General features: G+C 33.1%; 2 protein-coding genes and 1 pseudogene across 2 annotated transcripts; all 3 read left to right on the top strand.

Moving 5' to 3' along the window:
* Positions 1–584: 584 nt before the first annotated feature.
* LOC132296008 (glutathione S-transferase U7-like) lies at positions 585–2,653 on the top strand (the record flags this gene model as incomplete). The annotated part of the gene is made up of 2 exons (XM_059794261.1): positions 585–860; positions 2,225–2,653. Coding segments are annotated over 2 exons (645 nt in total), but the record flags the coding sequence as incomplete, so codon positions are not given.
* A 3,282-nt stretch (positions 2,654–5,935) lies between these two features.
* On the top strand, positions 5,936–6,722 carry LOC132296007 (glutathione S-transferase U7-like; annotated as a pseudogene).
* Positions 6,723–10,413: 3,691 nt separating this feature from the next.
* LOC132294592 (probable glutathione S-transferase) lies at positions 10,414–12,850 on the top strand. The gene is made up of 2 exons (XM_059792501.1): positions 10,414–10,840; positions 12,359–12,850. The coding sequence occupies exons 1-2, from the start codon at positions 10,505–10,507 to the stop codon at positions 12,725–12,727; spliced, it is 705 nt and encodes a 234-aa protein (XP_059648484.1). The 5' UTR covers positions 10,414–10,504; the 3' UTR covers positions 12,728–12,850.
* Positions 12,851–14,129: the final 1,279 nt, after the last annotated feature.

The raw sequence follows: 14,129 nt of genomic DNA, 5'->3' as shown, positions 1-14,129 counted from the left end.
TTCCATTAGTATGTACCAACAGAAAGAAAGCATGGGTGATTTTGATTTGAAGCTTCTGGGCTCAATAGTAAGCCCCTTTGTTAGGGGTGGCAAATTCCCCATCTTCGGTCGCCAAGGCCCGGCCCCACCCTGCCCCGCCCCGTCCCGTTTATAGCAGGGATGGGGATCCTTTTAGCTAAATGGGGATGGGGATGTGGCTAATTTATGAATTCCCGCCGGAGCCGGGACCAGGGGCGGAGATAGGGTAAACCCGCCCGGCTCCGCCCCGATTAAGTAAGAAGTTACTAATATACCCTTACATATAATAATTTATTACTACATTAGATTTATTATTATATATAACAATAAGAAAAATATGTTTTTTTTTTAATAAAAATAATTATAAGGCCGGGGCTGGGGGGGGGGGGGGGGGTGGGGTGGGGTGGGGCGGGGCGAGGATGGGGATAAGGTGGCGGGGGCGGGTATGAGGATTCTGGCAAAATTTTAAGCGGGGATGGGGGCGGGGATAGGGAATGAAAAATGCGGCGGGGATGGGGATGGGGAATGGAATCCCCACCCCACCCCACCCCACCCCGTTGCCATTCCTACCCTTCGTCTACAGAATTGTGTCGGCACTAAAATTGAAAGGCATTGAATATGAATTTGTAGAAGAAGATCTCTTCAACAAGAGTCCATTGCTTCTGCAATCCAACCCAATCTACAAGATGGTTCCAGTGCTCATCCATGGTGGAAAACCCATCTCCGAATCACTTATCATTCTTGAGTACATAGATGAAACATGGAAAAACAATCCTATCTTTCCCAAACATCCTCAAGAAAGAGCTTATGCACATTTTTGGGCTAAATTTGTAGATGAAAAGGTAACACTTTTTCCTTCTTTCTTTTTTTAGTTAATCTTAATAATATATGTGTTGAATAGCATGCATGTGTAAACTTTAGCACTACAAATTTGTTTTAAGGTTTCTCAAAAAGGTTTATTTATTTACTTTTTTAAAAAAAAAAAAAAAACAAAAAAAACTTGGGTGCTATTATTTATTTATATCATATTAGTACTCGTATACACACTGTCTACGATCGGACTCGAACCATTCCCCTCTTTTTTGAGGATATGTAATTTTTACACTACAAATTTGAATTAGTTTTCTCCAAAATGTGTCTATATATATATGGGAGTACAATCAATTCACTAATTGGGAATTTGGGAGCTGTTATTGATCAAAATTTCTTCATTTTTGGACAAACATTATCACAGATCTGACCTACAATTGACTTTGTTTTAGATGACAAAAGTTTTAGGGGAAACTATTGACTTTATGATGATAATCATCTCCAAATTATTGAACATTAATTGTTTTTTTTAATATATATATATAAGCTTATGCAAAAGCTATTTTTCGAAGCATGCATTTTCAGAATGTTTTCGGGCAACCATGTCACTTCATCAAAGCCAACATTTCTTTGAAGTGTATAATTTTGATTATTTAAATCATATAAAATTCAGAAAATGTATATAAATATAAAAGTCTATTGACATTTTATTTAGTGTATAGATTTGTGGTGTGTTTGTCTGTTCACTTTTTTTTCCTTGAATCTCTTTTGCGACGATAAGTTGTTATGTTTTTCAGTTCCCTTTGATATATATAAATATGTAATGTATGCATCTGTATGCCTACACAAACACATACACATACACTAGAGGAAGCGATGCAGTTGGTGAAATCTTTATTTTCTTTCTTTCCTCGGTTGAAAATTTCAACTTTATTTATTTATTTATGTTAAAATTGACAAACATGAATAAATGAACAAATGAATCGTGATCCTTCTAAACATTAATGTGTAAAAATTAGTTGATAATGTATACTTTTTTGTAAATACCATCGTTAGGTAATCTAATACTTCATCATCATCATCCTTACCTTTATCGCGTACAAACATGATTGGGCACATAGATTGTTTTTTTCACTCTTTTGGTAATCCCATTGTTAGATCAAATATCTTTCTTCTTTCATTGAATGTCTTGTAGTTTTGACATTTGAATATCCTATCATGCATGAGAATCAATAACAAACTGATAGAAGAATTAAAATTGTTTTATCTTCATTCTTCTAATTAATGTTTTATACTCAGAGAAATATATATATATAAATATATATATACATATGAGTTCATAAATCAGAAACTTATTCTAATAAAGCAAGTAGTGTACTTATCATCCTCGGTGCAGTTCAATCAAGCTTCAAAAAAGGCATTTTTTTCAAGTGGAGAAGATCAAACAAAGGGAGTTGAATCGATGGAGGAGGCATTGCGATTTCTTGAAGGAGAGATAGCTAGGAAGAAGTTCTTCGGAGGAAAAGATAGCACAGGGTTTCTTGATATTGTTGTTGGCTGGATTGCACACTGGTTCCAGTTTGTGGAAGAAGTAGGTCGTTTCAAGGTAATGGACAAAGTGAAATTTCCTGCATTTGATGCATGGATCGAGAACTTTCTAGACGTTCCAGTTATCAAGGAGAACCTTCCATCGAGCAAAGATCTGTGCGGCGCCTTCCAAGGGTTCAAACAGATGGAGCTTGCCATAGCAGATGATAGAGGTTAGGAAACAACCAGACCATTATTTTGCATGGCTTTTCTGTCTGAAACTTCAATGCAGTATTTTTTTTTTGGTAAATTACTGTGACCTCTCCCAAAATTTGTCTAAATTATTTATAGATGATAATATTTGAAAACACGTATAATAAGATGGATAGACAAAATGACATAGACAAGCACACTGCGTGATCGAGTTGACCCATGATTGTAAAAATAAAAAATAAAAAATAAAAAATTCGCTCAAAACTAGGTAGAGTAGCTTCCCAACATTTTTTTTCTTTGAATTATAATACTTAAAAGAGGTGTCACACTAATAGCCAAGTAGAAAATATAAATATATGCCCCACTATAGGATACTAGGAAGTCTTGTTTAGGAATTAATGTAAGTCTATGGTTTTGAGCCAATTTTTAATTAGGTAGGTAATTGGAGTTGTTAGGTTCCAAACCTGGAATATATAGATTAATCATTAATATGTAACTTGACTTTTTGTTGATATGGTTCTAAATTTTTAATTTTCAATTTCAGCATAACCATAGTTTTTATAATAATTTAGTGGCTATTGTAAACCGTGTTATTTTACAAGACACATGAGGTTAAGAACACATAAGAATGCTTTTGACCTTTTTATCAACAAGAGAAAGCTGATAGGAGTAGCTTTTTTCATCAAATGCCTTCCAAAATTTCAATACTGCTTAAAGATTCACATAATTGATCGTACAACTCTCTTATTGGTGGGTTTGTTGATAGGGATAGGGCCTATTCAGTTGTTGGGCCCAACCATTGGCCCAAAAATACATGCAACCAAAGATTTTGGGTCCAAAGGTCATCATTTAAAGACAGGAGTCGGTAAGTGTATGTTTGGTTTTTCATTTAAAACAGAAACAACGTTTTTGTTATAGAGTGTGCTCATTAGTGATTAGAAGTAGGTTTGATAACATAAAAATTGTTGCAAGATTTTTGGAAGCAAAATATGAAAACATGTCCGGTAAAAAACTACTACAAATTTTAAAAATATAATGGCTAATTTTAAAATATCATTTAAGAGCTTTTCAATTTTTTTTTTGGGTACTGTTCATTTCTATAATGTTATTGTTATAACTTACAATGCTTAAGCGTGTAAAAATACCAAATTGATGTTTCAACTTTAGACCACTATTTATGAAGCATTTTGGTATTTTACAAAACAAATCATTATTTACCAACCAACACGCCAATGGTCCAGCTATATCAGGCCCTATTAGTTGGTCTTTTTTTTTTTTTTTTTTTCTCTCTTATTTGATCTCTCTAGGACTCTTTCAAATAAAATTCACTGTAGTTTCCATCTATTTTCTTTCTATCTTTGTTGTTTATCCTTTTTACTCCATCTCAATCACAAAGGCCTTCCATTTTTTTATTTTTTTTTGTATGCTTCTTTTTGTCTTTTTCTATCTGGATCGAGAAGAAGCTATCAAAGTTGGAAAAATCTATACTTACTACACAAGAAAACGAAAGTTGAAAAGCTATCGAAAAAGAATACGACTTTTAAAGAGTATAAAATGCTACGTGGTTTATGATCATAACTGTTGAGATTTTATTAGGTTATGTCTTGTTATAACTTGTTCTCATCTTCATTGTCAATATTGTCAAAATTATTATGAGTTCTTTTTCAACTTCTCCCTGTATTCCTTTGATTAATCTCCTTTTTATTTCAAGTTGATAGTATCGAAAATAATTTGTGTTTTAATATATTGAGGACAATCTAAACACTAGTAAAAGAGGAAAGATGGTAGGGAGATGTGACAGAAAAATGTGAAAGAGAAACAAAATAGACTGAATGTATAAAAAGTGAGTTGAGAGTTGTATTAAAACAATTCAGGTTATTTTTGTCATCTAATTTATACAAATATTGAAGTGGAGGCCTTAATATAATTTTGGAGTCAGAAAAAAATGATAATAATAAAATAAAAACGATTATATATTGAAATTTTCAAAAACTCCCATTCCAAGTCCTTTCTTGGGCTTCTTTATTTTCTGTGTGTCCCAACAAGCATCCTCTTAGTTAGGTCCCTACATTTGTCTTCTACTCCCTTTCCTCCACCACCACCAACCCCTCTTTGTCTCTTCTGTTTGTTAAGTTGTCGTGGTGGTGGTGGTCTTTATTTATTTTTTAATGTAGAACCATTACTATATCATTCTTATTCTCGATCGAGTTGTCCACGGACTAAAAAATACAATAGTTTTATGATTAATCATAACAATAAATAAAGTATATGATATAAAATGTCCCCGTGAGTCGTGACCTTGGCAAATGCCTGCTAAAATATTGGAACAGAGACAAGTTGAAGGTGTATTGTTTGATTTTTTTTATATAAATAAAGTAAAATTAACAGTGTCTCTAAGTTTTTTTGCCCTTACTATATGTGTATATTTTTTTTATATATACACAAACTTATTATTTTTAGGTTACTATATTCTTTTAAAATCTTGTTTGAAAATCTATTATAATTAGGACTTTAACCGAGTAAATAACAAAAATAAAAGTAATCAATACGAGGTGGATGACAACATGATAATAATTTGTTATCCTATCTTAACATTGTAGGTTGATTTTTAGTTTAATTTACACTTTTTTTTTTTATTTTTTATCTAGAGTTAGGAGGATGGGAATTTAATCCTAGAATCGTAGGGTGAGAAACTTTTAAGATCTAACCCTTTGTTATTCGAATAACACCGCAACACCTTTTTACCTGTACTAATTCGGTATTTGGTACATTAAATTCAAGAAATATTTACAAATTGAAAATATTATAAATTTAATATCAAACACGGACAAAATTGAATTCATGAATTGAAAAAATAAACTGGTTCAAAGCAGCCAATTCATAATCAGTGTATGAGTGCATGACTTACGGCATCATAGATTCATAGTTCAATAATTGAACCTTCTTGGATTTAAATTGTTTCCTCTTTTCATTATTTATTTTTGCATATTAAAATTTTAAATAATACTAATAATAATCAAATTATTGTCTGTATTCTAGCTGGGGTACAGCGAATAAAAGAGAATGGAGATCACTCTACACGTAATCAGTTCTGGAATTTTTAAGTCCTAAATTACACAATTTTTTTTAAGGATGTTATTCTCACGTTCCGAGCGTGTGCTTTCGCTTTGATTTTTATTCTGCTTCACTTAAATTTTGTCACTTCCACACCCACGCTCTTGAATTTGCTCTTACTCACACTCACTTAAATCGAGTCCACTAACTTATTCTTTATATTTCCATTCTCCCTCTGCACAGGAGAAAAGGATCCAAATTCAAAAACAACATAAATAGAAGTAGCAGAAATAGAATTCTCCAGAAAGAAAGCATGGGTGAGTCTGATCTGAAGCTTGTGTGCACAAAAGAGAGCCTCTTCACCCATAGAGTTATATGGGCACTGAAACTGAAAGGCATTGAGTATGAATTTGTAGAAGAAGATCTCTTCAACAGGAGCCCATTGCTTCTGCAGTCCAACCCAATCTACAAGAAGCTTCCAATGCTCATCCATGGTGGAAAACCCATCTCCGAATCACTTGACATTCTTGAATACATAGATGACACGTGGAAACACAATCCCATCTTGCCCAAACATCCTCAACAAAGAGCTTATGCACGTTTCTGGGCTAAATTTGTAGATGAAAAGGTAACACTTTCATTTCATTTCTATTTTTTGGTATATATATATATATATATATATATATATTGAATAGCATGTTTTATGATCTAATCTTGAAGTGTAATCTTTAAGCATTACGATTCCTTGAAGGAGAAGATCAAGCGAAGGAGTTGAATCAATGGAGGAGGCATTGCGATTCCTTGAAGGAGAGATAGCTGGGAAGAAGTTCTTCGGGGGAGAAGATGGCATAGGGTTTCTTGATATTGTGGTCGGATGGATTGCATACTGGTTCCAATTCGTGGAGGAAGTAGGTGGTTTCAAAGTAACGGACTCGGTGAAATATCCTGCATCTGATGCATGGATCAAGAACTTTCTAGACGTTCCGGTCATCAAGGAGAACCTTCCATCACAGGAAGACCTGCGCCGCGTCTTCCAAGGATTCAAACAGATGGGGCTTGCCACAGCAGATGCTCGAGAGGCCGTTGCTTTGCATGGATAGAAAACAACCACACCATCGCTTAATTTGCATGGCTTTTCTGTCTGATCCTAGAATGCATTGTGTTTTCAATAATAGGTCTGCAGAATATTGCTGTATTCAGCAATGGAATTATGGAACGCGTGTTTAATTTTCAGTCTCCTAAACCCTCCTCTCAATTTAGAAGACAAAATTGGGTAAATTGCACTAAATCATGAGCAAATATATATATTCATTGGATTCTATTTATTTAATTATAAACATAAATATACCAATATGCCAGTAACTTAGTGGTACCAAATTCATACTTTAAAAAAAAAAAGGGATAAGATTCAAGTCTCAGTAGAGGCTTGTAGGTACCTTAAAACATTCCTAAAAAAGAGAATAAAAGTTTCATTAGTATCTTCTTAAGATTAAGTTCCACTCTTCCGCTTAGCCCAATGTAATATTGATCCCTCCCTCCCTCCCATGTTGTCCATGTTTAGTTTTTGAAGTTTTTAAATGCATTGTCTCCTTTTTAAAGTTACCAATTTATGTTTTTTTAGTTTAAATGTATATATTACCAAGTTTGGAATTTTTTGAAATTATAAAGGGCAATAATGAAATATGATATTTATTTGCTTTGATTTTTTTAAGAGGATAATTAATTTGGGACATTCAAAAATAAAATAGTGAATTACTAATATAGGACAGTAATTTATTTATAAATATAATTTGGTTAACCTTTCAAGAAAGAAAAAAAAATCATATAAGAATGCTTTTTATCATCAAGAGACAGCTAATAAGTAGCCTTTCAATACTGCTTTATAAATCTATAATTGATCCAAGTACTCTGTGTTGATAAGGATAGGGCTACTCATTTACTGGGCCCAACCATTGGCCCAAAAAGCATGCAACCAAAAGATTTTTGTGTCAAAAGGTCATCATTTAAAAGCACGAGTACCTAATTAAAAATGAAACCATCAACCTAGTGGTTTAGTGGTAACAATCGTAATTTGTATATTACACACCTTTATACCAGATTCTTTTACAACATTAATATCTTGTTTGAAAGTCAACTATAATTACAATATTTATATAGTAAAGATTTGTTGTTCTTGATGCTTATGGACAAAATCCAATCCACCATTTGAAGAAAAATATTCGAAAATATGAGAGGGAAACCCATTTAAAAGCATTGTATTACTTAGGAGTTAGGATCTCATGGTTCAATAATTCAACCTTTTTGGATTTAAATTGTTTTCACTTTTCATTATTTATTTTTGTATATTACAAATTTAAAAACAAAAAACAAAAACATAATTCGAACACTCCACGCTCTCCCATTGAGAGCTATGAAGTCCATTGCGGACTGGGACGGAGTCAGGAGAGGATTGGGGGGCACACTGTGATACCCCTCGATTCTAGAGTCACGGGTGATCAAGTCCGAACATAGATCCGAGGGATACCAAACAATTAATATGTAAACAAGCAAGAATACAAAAGATTTAAAAATAGAATAATAAGCTGAAAATAATTCTAAATACAAGAATCCTCCAAATACAAATATTAATATAATTTAATTTTCCCAATCTATACAATTCGGGAATCCATCCAGTGGACCTCTAATAATTCCAAATGAAAATAAATTACATAACCAAAATCCCATCACTAAATACGAAAGAAAATCCTATGTAATCGGAAGAGTGAATGTCTGTATCTGCATCATCACGATCAAGCTCAAAGCCTGCTACTGACGAACACCTGAAAAATAAGAGTGGGTCAGGCCCACATGCAAGTTCCATCCTACTACAATCTATACATAAACCCGATACGCAGATACATCCTAGATAACTTGGCAATAACTAAAATAGTCCAAATATATATATATATATATACACACTATAGGATGCTCACTAGCCTATAGTGTAGTTCAACTTGCATAGAAGGAAATATGTAAGTCACACTTTCCAGTGACCATGTGCATCTCCTGTCAGGGAACATCAGGTATATCTAGTTACTCAACCTTTGCGATATACGCATCCTAACCATGATTCTAAGACTGAAGCTCATATCATAGTACCATAAGTATATATATAAATCATTCCTAATGCAGAAAAGAAAAACAAACATCCGTTATGTCGTTCAACTGTTTTAGTTGACAGGACATGCATCCATGTAGGATTTAACTGTTTTAGTTAATCCATTCCGTATGTATGAAGAGGTAGGACTTAGCTTTTTGATCTAATCCATCTCCAATATGCCACCGTCCCATACTGGTGCATGTAATGCATATGATCCATAAATGATGCACACTCAAATGAACATCAAGTATATCCAGAAACAAACATAATAGAAGTCAAATATATGCAAGGTTTTATTATGTATCCGGTATATAATTCTAACCATATATTCTCCATTTAAAGCGCTAAGTACAATAAACAATTTAAATCATCCATATCCATATAATTGACAGAACAGAAATTATAACAGTTCATCGATTAACATCCATAGCACGATATAATAATAAACAGAATTATAACTGAACACATTATACTAGAATGCCAAAAATACCTCCATATTAGTCCATTTGATTTGCTAAATTAAACCAGAAATCAAATCCTCCTCAATTTTTGACGGCATGCAGATTACTATTCAAATCTCACGACGTCCATTCAATCCTTAACTATAAATCCTGTGCATGATCTAATGACACTTAGAAGTCTAAACTGCACATTATGAAACCCCAATAGTATTTTGATACTAGTCCATTTAAATTAGTTAAAACACAACCAGCGAGTAAAACTTCCTCAAGACTGTTTCCCCTTCTCTGACCACTATTCTCTTCCTGTGTTACTTCTTGGTTCAACCCACGAGCAACTCCCCTTTACAAATCCCTTGCCCCTTTGTTTAACTATCAAGACATTCTCTGTTTTGCCTCCCCAAAACCCTCTCTGTTTCTCCTTCTATGTTTTTACCTCAAACCCTCTGTGTGTTATGGAAAAAAGGGTTCTAAAACCCTTGCAGACATATAGCTTATATATATATATAGGCTCCTGTAAAATCTTAATCTTAATTCCAGCCTAATTATATGTCGGCTACTTCCTAACTCAACATGATTACAAGAACATAAAACCCTAACATCATTAATAATACAGCATACTATAATACACGTTATTTAATACCGATAAATCAAATCATTAAATTAAATCACAATTAAATAATTAAAGCAAAACAAATAAATAAATACAATTAACCACTTAAGTTAAATAATTACACAAATACAATTTAACAATAAATTTCATAACACACAATTAAATCACAATTAAACAAGTCACTTAATTAAATAAAAATACAAATAAAAAAATATTAAATTCTCATTTTATACTTTTGAAAACTAGGGGTATTACACATGCCCTAAGTTACACAATCATTTTCGCTCTCACGTTCCGAGCGCGCTCTGGCTCAAATTCTCATTATTTATGACTTAATTATGCCGCTCTCATACTCCAATTCTTGAATTTGGTCTCACTCCCACTTTATGTGACTTACTGCACGCCTCCTCCCTCCCGAAATTTCTCATTCCCTTATATATTATATATGTTTCCTTAAACATTTTTTCTTAAATACCTATATATAAACACTAATTTATATGTATTTAGTGTACAATGTGGCACTGAAAAAACAGTTCTACCCCCGGGAAGACCGTCAAGTCAATTCTGCCTGTAAAGTCCACTCACTGGCTCTCTATCTCTCCCTTCTCCCTCTAGAAAAAGATCAAAATTCAAAACGAACATATATAAATAAGAAGTAGCTGCAGAAATATAATGGTCCAGAAAGAAAGCATGGGTGAGTCCTCTGATCTGAAGCTTCTTGGTACAAAAGAAAGCATGTTCACCTACAGAGTTATATGGGCACTGAAATTGAAAGGCATTGAATATGAATTTGTGGAAGAAGATCTGTTCAACAAGAGCCCATTGCTTCTGCAATCAAATCCAATCTACAAGAAGGTTCCTGTGCTCATCCATGGTGGGAAACCCGTCTCCGAATCACTTGTCATTCTTGACTACATAGACGACACGTGGAAACACAATCCTATCTTGCCCAAACATCCTCAACAAAGAGCTTATGCACATTTCTGGGCTAAATTTGTAGATGAAAAGGTAACACCTTTTTTTTTTCTATTCTTTTTTGTATGTAAGCTTACTTACCACACACACACACACACACACATATATAGTGTAATCTTTAGCTCTAAAAAATTGTTTTGAGTTTTCTCAACATGGGTATTATTACCTTGGGAGCTGTTATTGATCTCAATATATATATTTTTATTATTATTATTTTTTTTTACACTACAAATTTGTATGAGTTTTATCACAATTTCTTCATTTTTGGACATAGATCTGACCTCAGATTGACTCTGTTTAAGATGATAAATTTTTTAGGCCTTGACTACAGTCTCAGAACAACCCATTAGGCTTACCAGAATTATCTCGAAATGATTGAACATTTACATTATGCAAAGGTTTTCACTTTGATATATATAAAATATTTTTCGAAGCTAACATTTTCAGGCAAACATTCAACATCTACTATGTCAAGCTTGCGATCACATCATTAAAGCCAACATTTCTTTGAAGTATATAATTCTAATTAGTTAATTTATATTAAATACAGAATATGTAAAAAAAAACCTATTAAGATTTTCTACAGTGTTTAGATTTGTGGTGTACTGTTTGTCTGTTCTTTTTTTATTTTTTTATTTTTTATTTTTTTATTTTTTTTTCTTTTTACCTGAATCTTTTTTATGACCATTAGTTTTGCTATTTTTTTGTCCCTTTGATATATGTAACGTATGTATCTGTGTGTCTACACACACACACATATAGATTAAAGAACAAGCTGTTTGTTCTGTTGTGAAGTGTGAATTAGCTCTTAATTTCTGTCTTGCTTCTGTTGTGAATTAAGTGTGAATTAGCCAGCAAGCTGTGGGGTTATTTTTACTTTGTCCTTCCAGCTTCAACCTCTGTTAATAGCAGTCCAATTGTATCTTGAAAAATACAACTTTTTTGGTTAAAATTGACCACCATGAACAAATGGATCTCTTTCCATGTCTCTGTATTCATATACACAATGATTCTTATACACATGGTGTAAGAATTAGTTGATCTTAGCCCATTAATATATACCCTTTTCAAAGTTCTATCTTTCGACAATTTTTATTATAGAGTAGAATATCCTATTATATCTATTATCCTTCTTCTTTCATTAAATATCATGTAGTTTTTAAATTTTAACTAATAATTATATTCTTGAAGGTCCTCTTTATTTTTTTTTTCATGAGCAAATCAAATAACAAACTGGTAGAAGATTTAAAATTGTCTGATCTTCATGCTTTTAATTAATGCTGAGAAATACAAGAATTCATAGATCAGAAACTGATTCAAATATGTAACACACACACACACACTTGATAGCATGCAGAACACCCCTCTTTGAAATAAAATGTTTAAGCATATATTTGGAAGAAGTAACAAAATTCATTGTATTGCCTTGTAAAAAAAAAAAAAATTTGTATTGCTTACTTAAATGCAATTTTTCATTGAATTTGCCTTCATTTCTATATTTGTTTTTGGAGTTATTCTAATCAAGCAAGGTACTTATCATCCTTGGTGCAGTTCTATGAAGCTGCAATCAAGGCATTTTTTTCAGGGGGAGAAGATCGAGCAAAGGGAGTTGAATCGATAGAGGAGGCATTGCGATTTCTCGATGGAGAGATAGCTGGGAAGAAGTTCTTCGGAGGAGAAGATAGCATAGGGTTTCTTGATATCGTGGTTGGATGGATTGCATACTGGTTCCAATTTGTGGAGGAAGTAGGTGGTTTCAAGGTAATGAACTCAGTGAAATTTCCGGCATTTGATGCATGGATCAAGAACTTTCTAGAAGTTCCTGTTATCAAGGAGAATCTTCCATTGCGCGAAGATCTGTACCGCGTTTTCCAAGGGTTCAAACAGATGGGGCTTGCCACAGCAGATCCCAGAGGATAGAGAACAGCCAGACTTTTACTTTGTGTGGCTTTTCTGATTGATCCTATAATGCAGTGTGTTTTAACAATAGGTATGCAGAATATTGTTATATTAAGCAATTATGGAAGGCATGTTTAATTTTCATCTCTCTTGACTGAACCCTCCTCTCAGTTCAGAAGACAAAGTTGGGTAACTTGCATTAAATCATGAGCAAATATATATATTCATTGAATTTGACTACTTATTTGGTTCTAAAAAATATATATTTGTAACCAGTCCTTGGCTAATAATAGCAGTTCTGTCTAACAAGGTTAAGTTAACAGGCAAGGAACACTAAAACACTATCAGTGTGACACACAGGAGTTCATTGAATTATTGGTTTGTAGGGAACAATGCATTTGTGTTACACAAGTTGGCTAGAGATGATTCCGTGAGTATCCGATTGAATGGTAATTTTTTATTTATTTTTGATTCTCGATGTTGGAAGCAGAACAAGTGCAAACATACTTTGATTCGACGAGAATATCATTTAGAACAAGTATGTGAGTGAGGAACACTTGTGCATATTTTTAAAGTTGGGTGGAAGAGCAAATGTTGGAAATAGCATTCAGCATGGTCTTACCGGTTGCATTTTCTTCTTTTATGATTGTCTAAACACCTATAAATATATCGTATAATATTCAAGTTTTCAAGCCCTAGGAGAGAGCCTTAGAGAGATTTTGCAAAAATTTCTTATTTTTCAATCCGAGAACAAACTTATTATACACACGAGTGGTTTAGAAAGTGTTTCTCCCTGTGAAAGAAGTCTGTTCTCATCAAAAAAACACTTTTGCTACCGGTCATAAAAGCAGTTTTGGTTTTCTACTTCAAAATTCAGAATTTAAAGAAAGAAGGAATTGATCACATTACGAATGGATCAAAGCATTCACGGAATGTTTGTGATCTTCCAATAACCCTTCTACAAGGATTGAGGAGTAAACCTAAAGTCTGCAACAATTGGACGTGAAGTCACAAGAGTCAGCCTCAGATGTTCAACAATTAGTTCTCGGTAGAGCAGAGTGGATGTGAGCCTAAGTCAGATTTTATTATATTTTGCTTCAAAAGATAGTAGATCATTTCGATAAAGACTGCAAAAGTTTCCGTAGTTTTCATTCCGGTTGATCGAATTTCTTCCAACTAGGATTTCCACGCACAAAAACTCCAGTGTCATCTCTCAAACTTTATTTTACTTTATTTGCAGTTTATTTTTACTTTGTGTGTTTAATTTTACTTTTATTTTGGTAAAATTAAAATAAATAAAAATTAGATAAAGGAGTAAGTAAAACATATTCACCCCTCTAAGTTATTTTTACATGAAACTCTCATATTCATTCGCATTGTGCAACTCACAATTTAGATTATTTTTTAAAAATAGGGTGTTTTT

This window comes from Cornus florida, unplaced genomic scaffold (genome assembly GCF_030987335.1).
Source record: "Cornus florida cultivar Cherokee Brave unplaced genomic scaffold, ASM3098733v1 CherokeeBrave_3.0.0_Hap2_Chr02, whole genome shotgun sequence".
In the NCBI taxonomy this organism is placed as follows: Eukaryota; Viridiplantae; Streptophyta; class Magnoliopsida; order Cornales; family Cornaceae; genus Cornus; species Cornus florida.
This window is presented reverse-complemented; position numbering and strand designations above follow the sequence as displayed.